At 41.2% G+C, this 25,078-nt stretch overlaps 1 protein-coding gene across 9 annotated transcripts in view; it reads right to left on the reverse strand.

The window, feature by feature from the left end:
• MAST4 (microtubule associated serine/threonine kinase family member 4) overlaps positions 1-25,078 on the reverse strand; it is a 690,306-nt gene that overhangs the window by 115,701 nt on the left and 549,527 nt on the right. For all 9 annotated transcript variants that reach the window (XM_056112657.1, XM_056112655.1, XM_056112653.1 and 6 more), the window contains one exon: positions 17,357-17,445. In XM_056112657.1, coding sequence (XP_055968632.1) covers positions 17,357-17,445 — 89 coding nt within the window. The remainder of the gene's footprint in view (positions 1-17,356; positions 17,446-25,078) is intronic.

Below are 25,078 nucleotides of genomic sequence, written 5' to 3' on the forward strand. Positions count from 1 at the left end.
TCCATACTTTGGGTGAAATACTGCCTGCTTATTGTTTGAGGATTTGGGAAGCAAAGTAGCACCTTAGAAGATAAACTGTTAAAGTATGCAAGAGACAGATGCCTGAGAGAAAGTACAGTGGGTAGGGTGTTTGCCTTGTAGACAGCCAGTGCAAGGATTCCTGGCACCACATATGGTCCACTGAGCCCCACGGGAGTAATCCCTGAGCATAGTGTCAGGAAGTGATCCCTGAGCATAGTGTGTCTGACACCAGAAACTGAAAAACAAAACAAAATATAGGATGCAAGGTATGTACACTATACCCTCACTTAGCTATGGTTGAACCATTTTGCTACAGACATGTAAATAAAATATTTGCTAGAACTACTTTCAAAATAAATGTATTATGTGGTGCGTGGGAGTTTGTAAGCACGTGGGTATTTAAGAGGACTTTTTTTGTGGGTAGAGGCAAGCATGTCTGGCCTTTGGGAACTGGCTACATTTTTGTTTCTATCACCAAAATGAAGCCGCACTTCTTTCTAAGCGGTTATTTATTCCTTCACCAAACATCTGCTAAGTGCCTGACAGGTACTGCTGACTTGATAATTCAACGTGCCACTCCCTCTTCCAGGGAACACACCTTCTGTGCAATCTGAGATACCACATTCTCCTCTTTCTCTCCAGCCTCTCAAGTCGCTGCTTCTCAATTTCTGTTGGCCACTTACCTCTGAGGTCTGCTAAAAGCTGGTATTGTAGGCTCAGCCCCAGACTCTGTCTGCTCCTTCTTCTTCTTTGTCCCCAATCTCTTCCCCTCAAAGATTTCATTTCCTCCCCAAGTTCTGAGTACTTAGTTAGGAACGAATGGCTTCAGGAGAGCTTTCAACAGCAGTCTTGCCCTCTGAATCTCAGACCCGTGTAACAGCTGCTTATTTGTGTCCTGTCCATGTCTTGTGGGCATCTCAAACCCAATGCTCCCCCTGTCTCCTCTCTCTTGGGAAGTGCCCCTTTCACCCATCCATACTCTCAGCAAGACATCTGGAAGTCACCCCTAATTAACTCTCTCTCACTCCACATCTAACCTGTCACTAAATACTGTCAATTCCAACTTGAACACATATAATTAAGATTCAACTGGTAGTTTAGCAACCAAATCAAGCCCTCAAAAATCTATAGTAGACACGTGCATAAATAGATAAAGGGTACAAAATTTGATTTTTAAAAATGAGGAGCCCTTTCTAAAATAATCTGAGTCTGAAATAAACCAACATATTAGAAATAAACAAACACATTGTATGTCATTTTTTAAACACAGGTAAGCTTTAAAATTAAAGAGCCAGCTTCCCAAAGCTTCATTTATAATCAAGAAAAGAGTAAAACGCAAAACCAAAGGCCATTCAGATTAAATCCCCCTACATTAAAAGGTTAGGGGGATATGAAAGATGTCAGTTATTAAACTATTATTAGGAAAAAATTACAAGTAAAATTGCAACCTTCTCAAAGGACCAAAATGATAAATGCAGGTCAGGGGGTAAATGGGTTTGCATGAAGAATTTAACAAATACTAATGATACACCCCTGATCACTGATTCAACACAAAGCAATACCCAAAAGTAGGAAAACACTCTGACTGACGTCAGTCCATCTGATTTTATCATTCTTTTCCTTAAGCAGGAAGGGCTTGATGTGTCATTACTTAAGCCAACAATTGGCAATTACACAAAGGCCGAGAATTTAAAAAAAAAGAAAAAAGAAAAAAATAAGCATGAGCACAGCATGGACTAAGAAGGACACTTCTCTCTAACTCAGAAAAAAATGATTTATGGAATTCCAAACATCACAGAACAGATGCATGCTGACATCACACTCTATATAAAGAAATCCTGTGTTAAGGGCCCATGAGGGTTTTAATAAAACCAGGTGATCCAAGGTGATGCTTCACTTAGGTCGACTAAGTTTAGCAATGTGATTGAGCAGACACACAATGGATTTGCTGAGGAAGTTATAATCAGGTGCTCAGGACTGAAACCAAGTTTTACAAGTTTAGGTCCATTTAGTTGACAGCTGCTTGTGATCAGGAAAAAAACTAAAACAAAACAATAGGTAGTCATTTTAGAGATATCTCATGAGTTTTAAAAAAGTATCATTTTAAAGAAAGAATGGGAGAGTGGGACATCAAGCAACTTGTATTAAGGCCAATAATCAACTTGCTATGACTCTGTCGGTACGTGTGTCCTACTCCCCCGAAACAAAACAGCAAGAGAACCATTTGTCTTGTACACTATGTGTCTATGGTCAAAAAAATGAGACTGCCTTAGTAATAAGCATTTTTATTAGAGAGCTACAAAGCAGTTCAAACAGTTTGACAACAAATATTCCAAGCATAAACAATCTGCTCAAGGTTTTGGAATGAAAGTCACAAATAAAATGAAACAAAGACTGGGTTATACTCAGGACTCTGTCCCTTGTCTCCCCTTATATCTAAGGAGAAATCTCCCATTGACATCTATAAATCATTCATCTCTCCTGATGTAAGTTGGTCCCACCAGCCCACTGAAATTCACACACTGAAATTCACAAGTAACAACTTTCTCTTCATGTCCTGCCCAAATCTGAGACTACAAACATCAGAGCAGAAATAACTGAATGGATTTTTCTCCTCTAGCTCTCTAGGAGTTTGGGAGAAGCTTTATTTTTTTTAATTTTTTTTTGGGGGGGGCACATCTGGCAGTACTTAGGGCTTGCTCCTGGCTCTTATGTCCAGGGATCACTCCTGGTGGTGCTTGGGGGATTATATGTGCCAGGGATAGAACCTAAGAGAAACTTTCTTGATACCTTTTTAAATTTTGGAGCTGTGAAGAACACCCAGGAGTGCTGTGGGCTTATTCCTGGCTCCATTGCTCAGAGATCATTCCTGGTGGGCTTGGGGGACAATATGGGTGCGAGGCAAGTACCTTATTCAATGAACTGAATGTTCTGAACCCCCGCAGCTTTTTTTAAAAAAAATGCAATTTTATTCCATCTGTAGGCTACTTGTAAAATTTAAGAAAAATTCAGGAAAACTCTTGTCAAAAACGCCCGCACTGCTTAAGAAAAATCATCACCCTAATATGATGAGATCAGAGAAGCTAACGGAATGTGTCATGGAAACTTAACTCATCAAGTCTAAAGAGGGTAGGACAAACAGAAAACTCAAAGCAGGAAATTCTGAGATCAAAGCCAATTCATCAAAATAGTGATTTTAGGTGTGGGTATGAAACACTGTGGTGGGTATGTAACTTGAATGTGTGAGACCCTTGGCTCTATCCTGGCACCAAAAGGGAAAGGGGGGGAAGCAAGGAATATTACCCGGTTATTTCACTTACTAGCACTACCCCCCAAACCTAAAAGTGTTCATTCAAAAAAGACAGCTGCAAAGGACCTGTACAAAGAAAACTACAAAACGCCACTTCAGGAAATAAAAGAGGACATGAGGAAATGGAAAGATATCCCTGCTCATGGGTCGGGAGACTTAACATTGTCAAAATGGCAACACTACCAAAAGCATTGTATAAATTCAATGCAATCCCTATAAGGATACCCATGACATTCTTCAAAGAAATGGAGCAAACACTCCTCAAATTTATATGGAACAATAAGCCCCCACGAATAGCTAAAGCAATTCTTGGGAAAAAGAAAATGGGAGGAATCAACCTCCCTAACTTCAAACTCTACTACAAGGCAGTAATAACTAAAACAGCATGGCACTGGAACAAAGGCAGAGCAGCAGACCAATGGAACAGGGTTGAATACACTGACATCTCCCCTCAATCATATGATCATCTAATCTTTGATAAAGGTGCAAGAAATGTGAAGTGGAGTAAGAAAAGCCTCTTTAACAAATTGTGCTGGCATCACTGGACGGCTACATGCAAAAAAATGGGCTCAGAACTCTGCCTAACACCATGTACAAAAGTAAGATCAAAATGGATTAAAGACCTCAACATCAGACCAGAAACCATAAGGTACATTGAAGACAAAGTTGGCAAAACCCTCCATGACATTGAAGCTAATGGTATCTTCAAAGATGCCATGCCACTGGCCAAGCAAGTGAAAACAGAGATAGATAAATGGGACTATCTTAAACTAAGAAGCTTCTGCACCTCCAAAGAAACAGTGACCAAAATACAAAGACAGTCTACAGAATGGGAAAGGATATTCACCGAATACACATCTGACAAGGGGTTGATATCCAGGATATACAAAATACTGGTTAAACTCCACAAGAAGAAAACATCTAACCCCATCCAAAAATGGGGCAATGAAATGAATAGAAACTTTCTCAAAGAAGAAATCCGAATGGCAAAAAAGCACATGAGAAAATGCTCTACATCATTAATCATCAGGGAGATTCAGATCAAAACCACAATGAGATACCATCTCACACCTCAGAGACTGGCCCACATCCAAAAGAACAAAAGCAACCGATGCTGCCACGGATGTGGCAAGAAAGGGACACTCCTTCACTGTTGGTGGGAATGTCAACTGGTTCAGCCCTTCTGGAAAACAGTATGGACGATTCTCAAAAAATTAGAAATTGAGCTCCCATTTGACCCAGCAATACCACTCCTGGGAATATATCCCAGAGAGGCAAAAATGTATAGTCGAAGTGACATCTGCACTTGTTTGTTCATTGCAGCACTCTTTACAATAGCCAGAAACTGAAAGAAACCTGAGTGCCCAAGAACAGATGACTGGTTAAAGAAACTTTGGTACATCTACACAATGGAGTACTATGTAGCTGTTAGGAAAGATGAGGTCATTAAATTTACATACAAGTGGTACAACATGGAAAGTATCATGCTAAGTGAAATGAGTCAGAAAGAGAGGGATAGACATAGAAAGATTGCATTCATCTGGGGGGATATAAAGTAACAAAATAGGAGATTAATACCCAAGAATAGCTGAGATCAGCACCAGGAGGATTACTCCATAGCTTAGTGGCCAGCTGGGTATTCTAGAGGAAAGGGAAGCTCAGATAGAGAAGGGAGCACCAAATAAAGGGTGTTTGGAGGATCCTCCCAGGAGGGGAGATGCATGTCGAAAGTAGACTATGGACTGAACATGTTTGCCACTCAATGCCTCTTTTGCAGACCACAACACCCAAAAGGAGAGAGAGAACACAGGGGATTGCCCTGCCACAGAGGCAGGGGGGGATGGGGGGATGGGGGTGGGGGGGATATTATCCATGGTGGTGGGAAATGGGCACTGGTGGAGGGATGGGTATTTGATCATTGTATAATCGAGATCCAAGCACAAAAAATTGTAAATCTACAACTGTACCTCATGGTGTTTCACTAATAAAAAAAAAAAGACAGTTGCATTCCTATGAGCATTGCAGTCCAGTGCTAAGTGCAATAGTCAAAATCTGGAAGCATCTCTAATAGCCAGTAAGAAAAGAGAGGATAAAGGAGTTAGGGGAAATCAGAATGAAAAAGACTGACAAAACACCAAATTTTTTTTTTCAGTAAGAAAAACTTAACAGAATAAAATGAACATGAGAACAAGAAAAAGGAAAGTAGAAAAAAATATTGGTCGGAGTACAGAAGAGTTGATACGTTTACCTTTTTCATTACAAATCAGTAAGGAACAAAATCCAGAGAAAGGTAACAGAAGAAAAAATACAGATTAATAGCAAAAAAAAAAAATATTTTATTTTACTTGGGGAGTAATTCCAGAAGAAGAAACAAGGGATTCATATGTGAAACATGTACTTTACCACTGTGCTCTGTCCCAGGCTGATATAATAGTTTCTGCATGTCATTAAAACATGCATAGTACATATACCAAGAAACTGAGCTGGGCACATATTGATGGAACCTAAAATACTCTAACATTAGTGTTAGCACAAGTGGAATAAAACAAAAATATTTAGACACATGCATTTTACTCACATATATGCATATACATATCACATGCATATACAAGGCGCAAACCGTACACACAGAAAAACATGACAAGTGACAGAAAATGCTAACTAGGGCTACCTTTGGATAGTGAGTTTACTGAGAACAGACTTTTCATGTAATTTCTTATATTTTCTACGAACTACCAGATTTACTATTACAACCAAAAAATCACATTTTATTTTTCAACTAAGCCCACCTTGAAGATGAGAGCCACAAGAACACAAGTCTTTACAGGTTTGGGGTGAGAATTTTACACCATCCTTCAAATGACATTGTCATGGGGATACTAACAAACAAATGAAGACTTTGCTGGCATCAAAACCCTAGATTTCAGGTTCCACTGACTCCCACACTGGCCTTATCATCACTGTCCAGGATCATGGTCATCATCTTTCCCACCTCCTGGCTCCCCTTCTGGATTACTGGGAGGTTCCTTGATCATTAGCAGTGCTCTCAGGTTGGTGAGGGGCTTTGGTAAAGCTGACTGGCCCTATGCAACCCAGACTTCATCCTCGGACCTCCTTAGTCCTCTCTGTTCATTTTGTCTTATCTCTGCCTTCATTGTCCTCTTATTGATTTTCCATTGTGTGTCTCTCCTTGCATGTCTTATATGCCATCCAATTGGTGTTACTTCTGTGGAATGAGAAGAACGGGTGAGAACTGGGCAGCAAGGTGTCAAGTATAGAGAAGCAAAGAGATCAAAGAAGATGAATAAAGGTATTAAAAGTGGAGCAGGGGGCAAAAGGTCAAGGATCAAAGCACATGGGTAATGTGGGGGAATGGTACAGATATATGTATTGTAGAGTATCTCGCCCACAGGGCAGGGCCTGGCAAGCTACCCGTGACGTATTCAATATGCCAAACACAGTAACAACAAGTCTCACGATGGAGACGTTACTGGGCCTGCTCGAGCAAATTGATGAACAACGGGAGGACCCTGCCCGTGATATATGTTACAAAATATAGGATATATATATATACACACATATATATCCAATACACACATATTTATATATATATATATATATATATAGAGAGAGAGAGAGAGAGAGAGAGAGAGAAAGAGTTATAGCACAGCGGTAGGGCATTTGCCTAGCACGCAGCCAACATGGCCGACCCGAGTTCGATTCCTCCGCCCCTCTCGGAGAGCCCGGCAAGCTACCGAGAGTATTTGATATGCCAGACACAGTAACAAAAAGTCTCCAATGGAGACGGTATTGGGCCCACTCGAGCAAATTGGGGCAGCCAACATGGCCGACCCGAGTTCGATTCTTCTGCCCCTCTCGGAGAGCCCGGCAAGCTACCGAGAGTATCTCGCCCGCACGGCAGAGCCTGGCAAGCTACCCATGACGTATTCAATGTGCCAGACACAGTAACAACAAAGTCTCCAGTGGAGACGTTACTGGGCCCGCTCGAGCAAATCGATGAACAACGGGAGGACAGTGACAGTGATATATATAGAGAGGGAGAGAGAGAGAGAGAGAGAGAGAGAGAGAGAGAGAGAGAGAGAGAGAGAGAGAGCGCGATAGCGCAGCGGGTGGAACGTTTGCCTTGCACGCAGCCAACTTGGCCGACCCGAGTTCAATTCCTTCACCCCTCTCGAAGAGCCTGGCAGGCTACCCGTGACGTATTTGATATGCCAAACACAGTAATAACAAGTCTCACAACGGAGATGTTATTGGGCCTACTCGAGCAAATCGATGAACAACGGGAGGACAGTGCTATATATATATATATGTGTGTGTGTGTGTAATTATATATATAATATTTATATTATATAAATATATATATATATCTCCAAACCGGAGATTTAAAGACACTGAAAACTTGAGATCTAAACTATAACTACCAAACTTTAAAATGTGCCTGCCAAGGTGGAAGCAGGGGTACTGGCAGAGAACATAAGAGACACTGGTGGAGGGAAGCTGATGCTGCTGGTGGGACTGGTGCTAGAACATTACATGTTTAAAATCCAGCTGTCAATACCACTCCTGGGAATATATCCCAGAGAGGCAAAAATGTATAGTCGAAGTGACATCTGCACTTGTTTGTTCATTGCAGCCCTCTTTACAATAGCCAGAAACTGGAAGAAACCTGAATGCCCAAGAACAGATGACTGGTTAAAGAAACTTTGGTACATCTACACAATGGAGTACTATGTAGCTCTTAGAAAAGATGAAGTCATGAAATTTACATACAAGTGGTACAATATGGAAAGTATCATGCTAAGCGAAATGAGTCAGAAAGAGAGGGATAGACATAGAAAGATTGCATTCATCTGGGGGATATAAAGTAACAAAGTATGAGATTAATACCCAAGAATAGCTGAGATCAGCACCAGGAGGATTACTCCATAACTTAGAGGCCAGCCGGGTATCCTAGAGGAAAGGGCTATTCAGATAGAGAAGGGAGCACCAAATGGGGGATGTTTGGAGGATCCTCCCAGGAGGGGGGATGCATGTCGAGAGTGGACTGTGGACTGAACATGTTTGCCACTCAGTGCCTCTTTTGCAGGCCGCGGCACCCAGGAGGAGGGAGAGAGCACAGGGGGTTGCCCTGCCACAGAGACGGGGGGATGGGGGTGGGAGGGATATTATCCATGGTGGTGGAGAATGGGCGCTGGTGGAGGGATGGGTGTCTGATCATTGTATAGTTGAAGCCAAAGCACAGGGAATTGTAAATCTACAACTTTAAAAAAAATAAAATAAAATAAAGGGGAAAAAAAAAATAAAACCCAGCTGTCAATAACTTTGTAAATCAAAGTTAGTAAAATTAAAGGAAAAAAAGAAAAACAAAAATCAGTGTTCACACCAGGCTCCAGGAGTCTCCTGAGTAAGTCCTAAAGGGAAGGGCCTCACTCTTTGCTAAGTAAACCATTTGGGGGAGGAGCAGGGGCTGAGGAGCCCTGGCTCAAGGTGCTCGATTTCCACCTGGAAGCCATCTTCAGTCATCAGCATGGCGGTGTGTGGTTAGCCTGCACCACAAAGGCAGGGATAGGATGGGGGGTGTGGGGTGCAGTAAAATGTTAACAGGAATTTGACTTGAATCCTGGGAGGTTTGGGCTGCTTTGTCTTGTTACCTAGTACCAAGGTCCTCACCTTAATAATACTGTTCTGAAAGTTTTCAGCTTTCTACTTGGAGTTTCTTTGTCTCCAGGTGTTTGACCCTAATCTAGCTCAATTTTATATTTGAAGAGAGGCATGGTGAACAGAGGAACATCATATATAGTGGGGCTCAATCCTTCAGGAATATCTATGATATTCATATCACATATAGTTATGTCACATAGGATCATGGAATAATATAAAAATAAACAGTATGCACCTGAACTCTAAACTAATAATTTAATATTTTTGGGGGGTTGAGGCAACACTCAGCAGTGCTCAGGGGCCATTTCTGGCTCTGAGCTTAGGAATGACCCCAGTGGTGTATAAGTGAGCATATGTGGTGCTGAGGATCAAATTCAGTTTGGCTGAATATAAGGCAAGCAGCTTATCTCTTGCACTGTCTCTCCAATGCCAGGGGTTAACATACTCATTTATTTGTTATCTTTAATAACTTGTTGAGTAATTCAGTTGGGAAGAGAAGCCACTTTTCATCTTTCTTTCCAGAAACTCAGTTGCTTGAACATTCCCAGTAAAACAGTCTTTGAAAACACAGAAGGTATTTTGGCTAATAGGGTCACATATGCTATTTCAGGGCTTTAAAGCCCTGGAGTCAATTGAGTCTCATTTATCTACATCTAATCTGTGGCTCATCCTCTATAATTATTACTCTTAGAGCTCACATTTTCCCCCATTTAAATCAAAACACAACACAAAAATCACATTGTGGTAGAAAGATTCTAAAGATAGTTTCCTGAAGAATCTTGCCCCATAGTTATCCAAATAATCATCTAGTTACTACAAACTTAGATGATCTGAAGATGAGGGGTTTGAGCCTCACCTAGTGGGATACTCAGGGGCTATTTATGGCTGTATGCTCAGGAAACACTCCTGGTGGTGTTTGGGAGAACCAGCTGTGGTACTGAGGATTTGAACTAGAGTTGGTGTAATGAAAAGCAAGCACCTTAATCCCCAAATCCCTCTAAATAGGGATTTTTGAAGATGTAATTTAAACCCCAAGTCAGATCATTTAAATGGGTTTAACACAACCAATAAAGTGTACCTCAAGCAATAAACCCCTTTAAACATGACTTTTCAAAGTCTGAGTGATAGTAGCGTGGGTAGGGCGGTTGCCTTGCAGACAGCCAATTCGGGTTTGATCCCAAGCATCCCATATAGTCCCCTGAGCACTGCTAGTAGTGGTTTTCTGAATGCAGAGTCAGAAGTAACCCCTGAGTATTGCCAATATAGCCCCCAAACAGAAACAGAAACAAATAAAATGAATGAATTTTTAGGGCAGGGCTTAAAGTACACGTCTAAGTTCTCAAGTTTGAGTTTCAGTGAGACCACACGTATGAAGCATGGCCATACCAGCTTTGCTTTTCATGCCTGCAGCTCTGCTGTCTGTTATCCCTTGCACCAGAAGAATTTCCAGCCACAATACAACCAGGCATGTGTGAACACAACTACAGGTGTGACCATAGAATACCAGAACAAAAAAGATGTGCAAGTATCATGGTCTAGAAGTGCCAACCCTGTCAAGCACCACATACATACCAAGTGTAGGATGACATTGCTTTGTCCTTTCTCTCTTTCTCCACGAGGAAATCAGGTTTATCACAGTGCTCCTGAGGCACTTCCATTCCATTGTGTTTATCTGTAAATTCTTCCCTATGCTCTCCTCCCCAACCAGTTAATCAGTTTTCTTCCTAATCAGACTCTGTTAATTTGTAAGGTTAGATTCCTCAGAAATCTATGATTTTATATGTATGAGTGAAATACTGCCTTTCTCCTCTCCTTATGCCTTATAAACAGTTTTACTTTAAAGCAATGACCTTTTTGTATAGATACAGGAAGACCGTTAACAGTATGTTTTGTAACTTAGGATCTAATTGGCTTTGAATATTATTCACTCCCGGGCATCTGCTTTCTCTACTTAAGCCTCAGTTGCCCTTAGTTCCTAACACCCCAAAAGCAGGGTCCCGACGAGGGACTGAATGGACCCAGGGCAAGCGGTGAGCTACCCTGGCATCGAAATGGGCCAGGCCAAAGTGCCACGATTCTTAACTATAAGTTAGGAGTTTGATCATAGACAAATTCTGTCATGATCCAAAAGTAATGACGAGACTAGGATCCTGCTAAGGGTGGGAAAGACTATCTGGCCTGAGCACTGTAGTCTGAGATCGAGATGGCCCTAGGAGGGCAATTCTATAAGGTTAAGATATTTCTTACTGTATCCATACAAAATGATTTATATTATATATGCTTATATGCTTGTCAGACAAGGAGAGGAGAAACATACCCATGGGATTCTGCTCTTGGGTGGGTCATCCTGCTGAGAGAGGATCTGTCCTAGGAGCAGCTTTCCCTGAGGGAAAGAATTCTACCCCTATTGATTGTGACCACACCTATGTGTAATTATTACCCCAACCCCTAATGCTTTGGGATTTAACTGTACTGTAAGAGTGGGCTGGGGGTCAGAAGGAGGAGAAAGGAGATCAGGATCAGAATCCAGATGAAGGGGGATGGAGAAGGAGAATGAAGTAGCATGGGGGAGGAAGAAGCAGAGGCAGAGGCAGAGAAGGGAGACTGGTGTGACTGGAATAAACTGCAACTAAGACCAACCAGCCTGGCCCTCATTCCTTCCCTTGCCTGTCCATTGCCATCGACCTCCCCGGGGTGGGGGAAGCAGCGTGAGACTACCGAACGAGGGCGGCAGGAGAGATAGAGCCACCGCCGCTGTGCTGTGACCCTTTTTTGAGCTTACACACCAAGCATACATACTCTAGGCTGCAGCAGTAACAAAGGAGGGAGGGGGAGAAATAACATAACAGAATAGAAAGTTTCTCTGGTTGGCAAAAGAACAAGTCAGAGATGAGAACACATAAGGTGCAGTGTGAGGACCATTGCAGGATGGAGATGGGCAGCTTCTGGCTGCTTAAAGCAGTGTCCACTGACAGCTAGGATCCAGTGGGGACCTTAGCCCTACCAATGCAGATTTCAATCTGTCTGCACCCCAAAGAGCTTGGCAGCCAATTCTTCCCCAGTCTCTAGAGTAGCACCTAGAATGTGTTCTGCATCAAGCAGAGATAGCACAGCGGGTAGGGCGTCTGCCTTGCACGCAGCCAACATGGCCGCCCCAAGTTCGATTCCTCCGCCCCTCTCGGAGAGCTCGGCAAGCTACCGAGAGTATTCGATATGCCAGACACAGTAACAACAAAGTCTCCAATGGAGACGTTACTGTAGAACTCTAAGATGAACAAATGGCACCTCGAATGTGGCTCATGAAGTTGAGCAAGTGTCTCTCAGGTGCAAGATCCTGAATCTGACTCACAGTATTACATGACTCCCTGAATACTCCAGTGGCCCCTGAGCACCTCTAGGTCTGTCTGTTCCCCGCAATAGTACAAGCAATACTAATAACTGGGCATTATTTGAACCTGCTGAATTTTTCGGTAATCTGTTACATGGTAATAGAACCCTAATGCAGATATCATTTTGTTTTTATGATTGGTTTTATTTTTAGAGGCTTTTTATTATAATACTGCCTCAAGCTAACTTCCCTATCTTCCTATTCCCCAAAGATAAACACTGTCAAGTGTCTCCTTTCTCTTTCCAAAAATTCCCTATGAATATGCATAAATACACAAGTGTGCATGCATGTGGTTACACTCTAAAATATAAGCAAGACACACATAAAATGACATGTATTTTTCACTTGATTATGTATCTTCGGCAACTCTGATGCCAGAATGTGAAAGCCTTTCTCATTCCTTATTCTCTGTATCAACCAAGCAGCTCTAGATCATATGCTGAATCACTATCTACTAAACCAGTCTCTTACTGAAGGACGTGTCAAATAAAGTGGTCACAATTTGCCTTTCCATTGGCTAGTTACAAGCACTGCTACACTTACGATTTTCTGCTATTCTGTGAAAATGACAGATAAATTCCTAGAGATGGGGTTGCTGGGTCAAAGAGAAAATAGTGAAATTTTAATACTGCAAACCACTACCTAAAATGATTGTATCAATTCATGTGACCACAGATGCCATATGAAAGAACCACTTCCCAATTACCTTGTAAGCTTGGAATTTCATCGATTACTTGAAACTTTTGATAATGTTCTGCTAAATAATACTGTTCATCATCATGGTTCACGGTTCTCTTACAATTACAATGAATCATCATTTTGCAATGTTTTGGGTTTTCTTTTTCAGCTATTTCAGTTTTACCATTTCTGTTTCCTGCCATTTATTCCTATTGCCTACTTTCTCCTAGATACTAGACCGCAGTCATATAATCTACATGAACTCTGTATATTACAATAAGACGTGTCATTTATTAGGATAAAAATATCTTTCATACTGGGACTGAAGAGATAGTATGGGAGTTAAGGCGCTTGCCTTTCATGCAGTCACTCAGGCTCCCTGGAACACCAGACCAGGAGTGATGTCAGAGGACAGGACCAGGAGTAAGGCCTGGGTACTGCTGGATGTGGCCCCCAAAACAAACTGTTTCATACTTTTGATTCTGGTTATGACACCAAAAGTTTGATTTCTGGAGCAACACACCTGTCTTTTCCTTTGGGCATCTGAGTTTGCGCTTACCATCTTGCTGGCACTGAAAGTCTGTGATTGATCCTCTACCTTTATTTCCTCCCCTTTGGGACTGCTCTATTCACCTTTCTTTCAGGAATCTCCTGGCGCTCCACAAATACTACACTGTTTGTGAAGATAAGCTCCCAAACACAAACACAACCAAGTCTGTTCTGTCATTCCTGCCCCTAAACTTGGCAGGCATGAATTCATGTCAGCGATGAGCAGCCTGAACCACACCATTGACAGAAAAACAGAAAGTGCAATTTTCTCTGTGTGGTCACTAAGCACTGAGAGAAGGCTGCTTCCCTTTCTCCTGTTTTCCACAGAAATATTTAGGAACCATCATCAGCCTTCTACATTAATGGCTACCGGATTTACACACACAAGAGTGGGGAACTTTTGGAAGGAACAGGGAAGAAGAGTGGTGAGTGAGAAGTGAGTTCCCTCTTCTTGGGGAAGGCTTGAGGAAGGCATCCCTTATTCACTAGAGTTTCTTTTTATTTTTTTTTAATTGTTTGGTGTTGGGACCACACCCAGTGTGTTCTAGGCTCACTTGCAACTATGTTCACGGGTCACTTCTGGTTGTGCTTGGGGCACTGTATGTGGTGCCTGGAATGAACGAAGGCTGGTTGTGTCAAGGCAAATGCCTTAATCCCCATCCTGTATGTCTCTGACCCCAGGATTTTTCTTCTTTTATGGAAGTTAACTCCTTACTTCCTAATAAGGGAACAACCTAGTAGTTTTGCCACGGAGGAAAATATACTCTCAGAGTTTGAATTCCAGGCCTTTCTGCCCACTCCTCTGGTTAAAAATGAAATTTTAGTTGAAAGGGACAAGAATTCATGCTAAGTGTACAGTGGAGAAAACAAAAATAATGAAAAGGATCATTAAAGTTTTAACTACATTTTCTCTAATCTCAAGATCAGAACTGAAGAAAATCACAGCAATAAAAGCCTAATCAACAGGCACATAAAAGTTGGAGCAATTACTAGAGGGCACTGCCGAGAGGAGTAGATTACATTGCTTAATCACCACTGAATTATAAGAAACAGAATTCATCATTCACTAGCACCTACTACAGAGTTCTCACACTCTACCAGAGGAAGAGAGATGGAAAAAAGGAGGGAACTCCAGTCCCCAAGTCACGTGTCTGGCGTATCTAGCTTTCCGGTAGCTTTTAGCATCACACAACGATGTAACGTCAATATTCAAAGTATAGACACAAATATAATCAACATCTAGATAATTATGCATGCATCACAGGCAGGAAATTTAGGACTGCCAACTTCTTAGGCCTCAACCCAGTAAGATCTCCCTCACACCGCCTCAGTGGCCATTTTTACCATGAACTTGGTTTAAAATGACTCTCCTTTCCTCTGAACTCCGAGTACACAGGCCCACCTACCTAGATACACACAGATATGCAGGGTGTCCCCAAACAAAACACTGCCTTGGAGCAGCAGCATGGCATCTGTACAGGATGGTTTAAGTCACATTCTTCGGCAACCTGCTTTTATTGCCCAACACCACGCTGGAGCTTTATCCATGCAGACCAGCCCAGTGGCACGTCATTGTTTTTGATGTGCATGGTGCTCTGTGTATTATTATGCCACAATTCAGGTATCTGTTTCCCAATGGATAGATATAGAAGCTGCTTCAAATGTTTAACTGCTCCCAACCAATCTGTTGTAAGCAGTCTCTAACACGCCTTTTCTTGTACATGTTTAAGAGTTTATTTAAACTGGCAGGGCACACTTTTCTCTGCCAAGGGCTATTTGGATATTTCTAACATCATTTTCACAGGCCATACAATACAGGCATATGAGCTGCAGGTAGCTGATGAAAAGAGCACATATTTTTCCCGACATGTACCAGGGCCACACTTTAAGAAAGAAACCAAGATTTCTTGGGTCTTATATAGCCCACAGGCTGGATGTGCTCACCCCTAGTTTAAGGTCTCACTTGGAAGAGGCACTTAGGGACCTGACGTCATAAACCTCATCTCCTGAATTCTCATTGTCCCTATACAATTTCATAATCACTAGTATCATAATTAAATCATATTATCATTCACTCTTTCTGTTATTAACCCCTGTGAACAAAATATTATTTCATTTAAGGAGATAGTACCTCCTTTCTCTCTCTCCCCAACTCTTCTCCTCAGACTTGTAGCAGATAATTTAAGAACCACTTTGAGCTCAATGACTGGCTTTCTAGGAGAAAGAGACAGCCCCCAACTTTGAGATATGAAGTCAACGTAATCTGAAAGCTTTTCAGCATTAGAGTTTTCCTAAGAGTACGATGGAGGTAGGCATCATCACTCATCCTTTCAACTCTATCCTTCACAGTTCTCAAGATCTCTTCCTAAAAATCCTCAAATCTCCTAAGAGTCATTCAAAACCAAAACTCGAGTCAGTCCGCTGACTATCATCTCTGTTCTCTTCCACAAGCAAACTCACACATCCCACACTCTGGCCACACGTTGGGAATTCCCCGTCTCTCCCTGTTTCTACTCGCCAAAGTCTTGCTTATCTTTCAACATCTTGAGCATGTAGCAACTTAAACTCTCCCAGATTTTCCTGATGAAATTAACCTTCCTCTTATTTGCATCATGTCGAATAGAACTTTAACACACACACACACACACACACACACCCCAAAGTCACCTTCACAGCATCAGTTGAGTAGTATGGTTCTACTTTCCTCATAACTAATACTTTGAGGTCATATGCCTCATCTCTTGAATTTTCATTGTCCCTAAGCAGTCTGTGGATATAATAGGTAAGTTTTATGTTCCACCTCAAGATTAAGTTTTAGAGGCCTCACATATACTTAGGAAGACATATTCTAGAGCACTCACAGCAGCATTCCTTATAATGTATAATATATACACATTATATATATAATAAACAAGTTCAGTTTTAGGGAGAAAACGTGCTGAATATATTTGATCACGTTTAGTTTCCAGATTCAGCTTTTGGCATATTATTTTATGTGGAAGGAATCTGAGAAAAGTCAGGTACAGGTAAGACTTTCTGACCTTCCCTAGAAGCAGGTGATCAAAACCTCAGGTGAGAGGTTACCTCCCCAAACTTTAAGGAACATCCTTAACTCTGAAGAGGAGGGACTAAGAAGAAATGGGAATAAGCAGCTCTTGCTAAATTGCCCCATTCACTAGTTTTAACTCAGCTTTCCACAACTGCTCACTGTATCTATCAGAAAGGTATGCAGGCTGACCACTCTCTGTGGCCTTCATTTCTTTATGAAGACCCCCATGTCAGTAAAAGAGAAATTTGACACATCACATGTGTAGATTTTCCCATCACGTGGGTAGATTTTTTCCCCTGTTAAGCTATCTCAGTGGAGAGCTTAAAAGGGTATAGGAAAAGATATTTCTTCCCTGACAATTCTTAACATGAATCCTTTTCATATGAATGTCATGTCTCCACTTCCTAAAGACAATCCTACAGGAAAACATTGTACCAGCCACAGATTTAGAAACAGAGAAAAAATTAGATTTTCATTTTTGGGTCCTTTCTTAATTTTAGAGAAATGTTTCAATCCAAGCAAAGATTGAAGATAAGATTGAACTAACTTGTCAGAAAGAACCAAACAGTGATAATAGGAAAACCAAGATAAGGCAGCCACAGCTGAATTTTAAAGTACCTATGTTATTTACAAACCAAGTCAAAAGCAGCAAAACAAAACTCAAAACAAGGGGCCCTACCTGCATGAGCAGAGAGTGGCGAGTGTGGACGAGGCAATGCTGGAGACTGCCCATTGCCTATCAAGCTCTTCCGGTTGCTTGTCCGGCAACTGTCAGTGGAAAAGAAAAAACAGTTTGAAACAGAGAATTGACCATATACAAGCACACTGAATGCAGGAACAAGCTGGGTTGAACTGATCACTGATGCTATTGCTAAAATGTTTACAAGTTAATATTCACTCACTAATGTTCAAGGGTGGATGCTTGGTGAATTTCAGAAAACACAATGTATTCATATAGGACAACACCATCAATATTCCCCAACACCAGTGATGATCTCTCATCAAAAGCCTTCTTTCAGTTCTTTACTACAAATAGGTGACATGACACACAAACAGTGATAAATTTAGAATTCAAATGAGCAAACCACAGGTAGCATCTTTGTTGACATGAAATTTCTAATACAAAATTACATGCAATGAAGCGCAATGACATTAATCTTACAATGATGCACTAATTAAAAATCTAATTATTTAGACAAATTTCGTATCTGGGCTTTTTGTCAATAGAACAGTCAATGCTGAAGATAAATGTATTTCTCTGCTCATTCATTTTTCATTCTGAATGCTGCATTCAAATTCTCTATTAAGGTAAATATTTTAGGATCATGAAAACAGACTCTAGTTTGTATTAAAATAATAAGTCCTTTTTTTTTTTTTTTGCTTTTTTGGATCACATCTGGCGATGCACAGGGGTTACTCCTGGCTCATGCACTCAGGAATTACTCCTGGCGGTGCTCAGGGGACCATATGGGATGATGGGAATCGAACCCAGATTGGCCACGTGCAAGGCAAATGCCCTACCCACTGTGCTATCGCTCCAGCCCAATAAGTCTTACAGGCACACTCCCCACTGGTTTTAACTAGGTACTCAGTCAATAGAAATATACTGCCTCGTAAAGCACAGGGCAACTATTTTTTTCCTGTTTCTGCTGTAGAAGGCTGTAAGATGGCAAATTTGCTCCTAAAGTAACTTTCATAAGCCCCAAAGACTAAGATAAAAGCAAAACTGACTGGTGATAAAATATCTTGTTTTCGTTTGCCTTCCTTCAGCACAGATTGGTACTTCATTCTCTATTACCAATATGATAGTTAGGAAAAGATAATAAAAAACTGCAGGTTATCTCACTGAATTCGCTTATAATCTGTTTCAGGTATGGGCATTCCATCCTCCAACCCAGAGGCTGCCCTGACCCACCCATATTTGTCTATTGTAATGTCACCTTAATTCAGCATATCTCTTTGTTATAGCAAGTTCTTGAAACCGGACCTTTCACTTGACTTCTAAATTAGGTACAGCAGATAGAGTTGATACCCTCTAAAAATATCCGAAGGAAGCATTTACAAAGAATCAAATAATATATTTCAAAACCAAGTCTCATTTCGTTCAGCAGTACTGACTTGGGAGCCAATCCTCACTCTCAGGTATTTGCTGCTCATTATCATTTGTCAACATTCCCTTATTTATGATTTCTTAAGGTCAGGCTGCATCATTTTATTTTCCTTACCGGAGCGATCAACATCACCTAGCCTTATCCTGGAGTTTAATTAAGATCATGTTTACTCAGCCTTAAAAGAAGTTGTTGAATAAGAAGAGACCCTTGATACTTAATTATGAAGGCGGACTGTGATATTATCAAATCATCTATCAAGAACAGCATGAAACCGATTAAATTATAATCATTGAATCATAGAGCCTGATAACTTTAAAAAGATACTGTATAATACATTTAGCATTAATTCAAACTAACGTCTTTTTTCACTCCAATATAGGATTATTAAAGATATCAACTTGCTGATGTTAATAAATTACAAATGACAGATTTATACCCTGAAAAATCTCAGCTAACATATTAATTCAAAAAAAAAACTAAAACTACCACAAAAAATATTTATGTCATTTTTTATTTAGTATTTGACCTAAGGTATTCATGAGGTTTTCTTCATGGAGTAAATGATTAACACATATCCAAAGAAAATTAATAATGAATGTGTGTTAACAGAAATAATATTCTACAGAGTATCTTAATAAGGATATAGTAAAATATGCTGATGTGCTGAAAGCTAAAATTTAGAAAATATTTACAGAGGAAATGTTAAATTATTCCTAAGAAACATTAGAAGACTAGTTTGCTACATAACAAAGAAAATGAATGACCAGTAATTTCAGTTTAAAACTAAACACCAACAAAAATGGAAATCCTTTACAACATTATCAGTTATTTAAAGTCAATGTAAAATAGGACCAAGCTTTTTAAAATTTTAAAAGTGTGATTGAAGAAAAAAATTAATGTCTAACACCTAAGAATCAAAAAAAAAACCTTTTTGGTCAATATAAAAATGTTTACACTCATCCTGTTTGTCTGTTCTCTATAAACATTTTTAATCTCTACAAACAGATGCTGATCAACGCAATTTAGGGTAAATGAAAACAGAATATATGAACAAGTTAAAGGAAGTTAAAAACAAACTGCCTCAAAATCTGCAGCTTGCCATATTTTAGACACTGGAAAGTATGTGACATAAAACCTTAATCAGAGATATAACTTACAAATGCTAGTATCATAATACACTGGAGAACTGGATGTGTTTTTCCTTACTTCTATATGGTTCTTCATGAAATTAGAGATGGTACTGAAATTATAACACACTCGGAACATTCTTGAATTTTAATAACCAAGCAGGAAGCTGTTAGTCATAAAATTCTCCTTAGTATGGCAAAACCAGACTTTTAAAAATGTAGGACAAAGAAAATTTCCATTTCTACAAAAATTCTTGCAATAAAGTCTTGGCTTCACAAATGAATTTAACATTCTTAAGGGTAAAGGGGAATTTTGTACCTTCCTTGACCTCAAACACATCTAGATCACATTGTAGCTATATTAACACCATCAAAATCTGGGGACCATACTGAGACGCTGTTCTCATTTTTCAAGGAGGCTGAAGGTAGTTGCCAAGTCTCAATCCTACCTGCTCTGGGATCTGAGGAACACTTCATCATATGGTTCTCAGTACATTGTTCCCAGTAAAGAAATTTATCTATTTGGGGTTTTGAAGCCACACCCAGCATTGCTCCAGGGCTTGTCCCTGCTCAGCCTTTGGTGGTGGCTCTGGCAGTGCTAGAGTACCATACTGTAATGCCAGGTATTGGATAGGGGTTGGCCACATGCAAGGCTGGCAGCTTAATCCCTATACTATCTCTTAGGCCCTAATTCCCACTAAAGAAAGTCAAATTTGTGTTGACTTATACAGCACACAGTTTAAAAAAAGAAAAGGAAAGGAAGGAAGGAAGGAAGGAAGGAAGGAAGGAAGGAAGGAAGGAAGGAAGAAAGAAAGGAAAAGAAAACCTTTAGTAGGCTGAATATTTACTACCAGATTCCCCATGTTAATATTGACACTGGTGCAGAGCGCTGAGATCTCTTTTTCCATTATTTATTTATCCAGAGAGCATAGACTCCTTTTGCTGATGAAAGGAGAAGCTTATTACATCCAAGTGTGAGGCAAGCCCTCCAGAACCTGGTAGGTGCTCTACCCTCCTTTAACCCATTCAACAACAAAACTGCCCAAACATTTCCACTTGGGACAAAATCAAGACCCCTTCCCTTGTGTCAGTCAACAATATCACCTCTGCTCTACTTTTCCTCAAAGAAGTAAAATAGGGAGCATCCCATGAGGGAAACAGAGATAAAACTTCAAACAAATTTCCTAACTTGTTTAAAATGTATCCTCATCTAAGCATTGGCATTTGTAGATAGAGGGTTCTCTCCAGTTTGGGGCCTGACAGACACAGGTATTATGATTTCAAAACTGAAGCAAAACTAAAGAACAGCTATTATGAGCTCAAACATCAACTATTCAGTCCCAAATCTTTATTCCTGATGAAGAAATAAAAGCCATTTACCGTGTCCCACCAAAATGCCAAATAAAGGAATTATCTGGTTCCCACCCAGAACCCCCACACTCTCAATTCTGCAGGGGGAAGTCATCTGTGGATAACCTTACTATGTCTGTGGATAATATTCTCTGAATTTGGAAGTGATACGATGGCACCATTAAGATTACTCTGTGTGTGTGTGTGTGTGTGTGTGTGTGTGTGTGTTTGGAAGGGGACCATATCATATTGATACTCAGGAGTTACACTCACGAGTGACTCCTGGTGGTGCTCAGAGGATGCTGGGGATCAAACCCAAGTCAGCTGTGTACAAGCAATGTGCCTTACCCAGCTATACTATCTCTCTGGCCCTGACACCATTAAGATTCTTTAATTGGGGGCCAGAGTGAGAGTACAGTGGGGTAGGGTGGGCCTTGCACACGGCTGGCCTAAGTTTGGTTCCCGGGATCCCAAGTGGTCCCCCTGAACCCACCAGGAGTGATTCCTGAGCACAGTCAGCTGTAAGCCTTGAGCAAGGTATGCTCCCATCCCTGGCCCCTCAAAAAAGATTGCTTAATTGTTGAGCTGAAAAGATAGACAAGAGGTGAGACACTCGCCTGGCACGTGCCATGGCAGCTGTGACTATGGTTCAAATCTCCAGAACCTTAGGAGTCTCTCTGAGCACTGCTAGCAGTCGCTCCTGGGCACAGAGGCAAGAACAGTCTTTGAACACTGTCATTTTTAGTCCCCATACAAAACCAAAGAAACAGAAACAAGATTCTTTCCTTGTAAAATCTGAGTTGAGCCCGAGAAGGCAGCCACAGAGAGCTCGAGACCAAGGCAAAGAGGAGCAGCGGATGGGAACACCCAGGCCTTCCTTTGGATCTCATTCCTCTGATTCCTCCCTGGAATGAATGACCACAGACAGATGACTCTGACAGACACACAGCCACAAACGACAAACTGCTGCCCTGGGAGGAGAGAACACCAGGCGCCGGGAAGATCAGGGCGGCACCTGTGGGTGAGGAGGCCAGGCCGGGGTGGGGGCTGGGAGGTGGGGTGGGTAGGGCCAGAACCTGCTGGGCAGGAGAGCGGGGACACGTATAGGTGCAGAGGGGGTTACGAGGCCACCTGCAGGAAATGTTTTCCTTGTCCACAGGTTTCCTGGGCTCTGAGAAACAGGGTCCCCTCCCACTCCCTGGGTTCACTGTTCCCATTCAGGGGGCGCCACCTCCTCAGTCCTGTCAGCAGTGTCATGGATCTGGCTCTCACGTCACCATCTAAGCCACCCACACTGCATGGCTGCCTACACAGTGCTGGGGTGCAGAACCCCGAGGAGGGCCTTGACGGACCGTGTAAATGTTCTCACCTCTGGCCCCACCACATCTTTCCAGGCAGAAGAACCTGTTCATTATCCATGACCCAGCTCAGCCAGAGGCGTGCGGGGAGGCCTTTTGCAACTGTCTGGGTAGCTGAAATCTTGGCTAATTTTATATGACGTTTACTTTGAGACAGGAATACTGATCCGTGTCTGACGGAGGCAAGACAAGCTATGGACGGGGCTCGCCGAGAGGCAGTGATTTCTAACATGCAGAGCTGACGCAAAGGTCAGCACACAGGGTGACACATAACTGACCGGGGCGCAGGGAGGGCTGGAGGAATCCGAAAATTGCCTGAGATGAGCCTTGGTTCTGAAAAGCGAGGCTACAATTTATTAATTCATCTTGATGGGAAATTTGATAGATTTGCACAGGAGACCAATTATAAAACAAAGCTTTACTTCCTTGAACATCTGCTAATGATTTCCCTAATTCCGTAACAGAATCTGGATATCTGGATACTCTGAAAACAAAGGGGAAGGCTGGAGGGGAGAGAGAGAGAGAGAGAGAGAGAGAGAGAGAGAGAGAGAGAGAGAGAGAGAGAGAGAGAGAGAGAAAGAGAGAGAGAGAGAGAAGCGTGACCAGGAGACAGACACCATCCCCAACTAATGCAGCACTGTTGATAAAGGATGGTAATCAGGCATTCTGCATCCATTGCCTTACCATGAACAGCACACTGAAGCAAAGAGAGTTAACAAAAAATGGTCAAAGAAAGAAATGTTTGTTTTATGCCAGATGTGGGCTCAGGGCTTATCCCTGGCTCTGCACTCAGAGATCACTCCTGGTCGGGCTTGGGGGACCATATCTGGTGCTGGGGGTTGGGGGTGACCCAGGTCAGCTGTGTACAAGGCAAGTGTCCTGTCCACTGTACTATCACTCTAGTGAAGTCAAAGAACTTTTAAAAGGTGAAAATTCATCCAACAGTTTCTGACACCAGAAAAACAATCATTTTGTTATGCTTGATCCTAATCTTTAACAAAACAAACAACAGACAGAGATAGGGACAAAGGCATCATTCTCTGATATCCACATCAGTACATGTCTCCCCACTCCCTAACCAGGCAAGTAGGGAAGGCACTGCAACTCGTACCTTTCCCACCTAGTCCCAGCATGTCAGCACACAAGCTAGGGCACGAATAGGCAGCCTGGTATGTACTTATACTTTCACTAAGGTAGCACATTATTAGGGGAAAAGTGACAAAGACTGGAAATAGTGTAAGACAGAAAACTGTTAGTGATGCAAACAACTGAATGCAAATGAACATTTTCTGGTATAGATCCCAACTGTTATCCAGACTATAGGTAAAAAGAAACTGAGGGCCAGGCAATAGCTCTATAGTAGGGCTTAAGGAAGGCTCACAAGAATGAGGACCGAGGTTTGATTCTCAGCACATACTTCCCAAAAAAACAATAAAGGACCCAAGTATTTAGTATCAATGCTCCATAAGGTATCAACCAATTCTGTACCTGCTAGAAAGTTATTTCATCATTTCTGAATTTTAAAATGTATATAAATATATATACATGGTTTTCAAGCTCTCCTACTAATATAATATACTAATATAATCTATTACTACAGTCTCTTTAATTAATAAGTGATATAAAATTTTGACCATGTCATTATATATATTTTTATGAGTCATTTTTTACCTTTGAATAAAGTACACTTTAGCACACATTATAGATATTCTACATCTTCTTTTCACTCAACATTATATTTTTGAGATTTTACCATGGTAACATTAATACAGGTCATTTTTTCCCTTTTTACTCACTTGAAGCAGTTTTAGAATTCCTAAGTGCACTAAAATTATACATATTATGGGTATTTCTTTTTCCCTTTTGCAATACTAAAAATCCAGGCCATGGGTAGATCTGCAAATCTCACTGCAAAAATCTTGAAAAACGGTTTTACAGAAGTAGTATAGTGGGTAGGGTGCTTGTCTTGCACATGGCCAACCCAGGTTCAATCCCTGACACTGCATATGGTCCCCAAAGTTTTGCCAGGAGTGATCCCTAAGCATAGCTGATGTGCCCCTTACCCGCCAAAAAAATCTTGGAAAATGACATTACAGCTGCATTTGAAAGAAGTTATACATCTCATAGTATTTTTATAAAATTTTTATTATAAAAACTTTTTATAATGGGTGCTTTTTCCCCACACCATTGTCTTCTCTCATAAAAAAAGTCTTATATTGATTATTCTGTTATTTCTTTGGGCTTCAGGTTTCCAGGATTACCTCTTTTTCTGGACAGCAGTTAGGCTACTGTGGAACTACTAAATAGGCTTAATGCCTATTCTGAAGGCAGCAGAGAGCAACCTCTTAAAATTGCAGTATGTCTGTGATATACTTATGTGAAATTAAGGCACTGCAGATGTTTTCCCTGAGAGTCAGGAAATCAATGTTCTATCTAGTCTTTCATGAATTCAATC

Source organism: Sorex fumeus, unplaced genomic scaffold (genome assembly GCF_029834395.1).
Source record: "Sorex fumeus unplaced genomic scaffold, SorFum_2.1 ptg000018l, whole genome shotgun sequence".
Lineage (NCBI taxonomy): Eukaryota > Metazoa > Chordata > Mammalia > Eulipotyphla > Soricidae > Sorex > Sorex fumeus.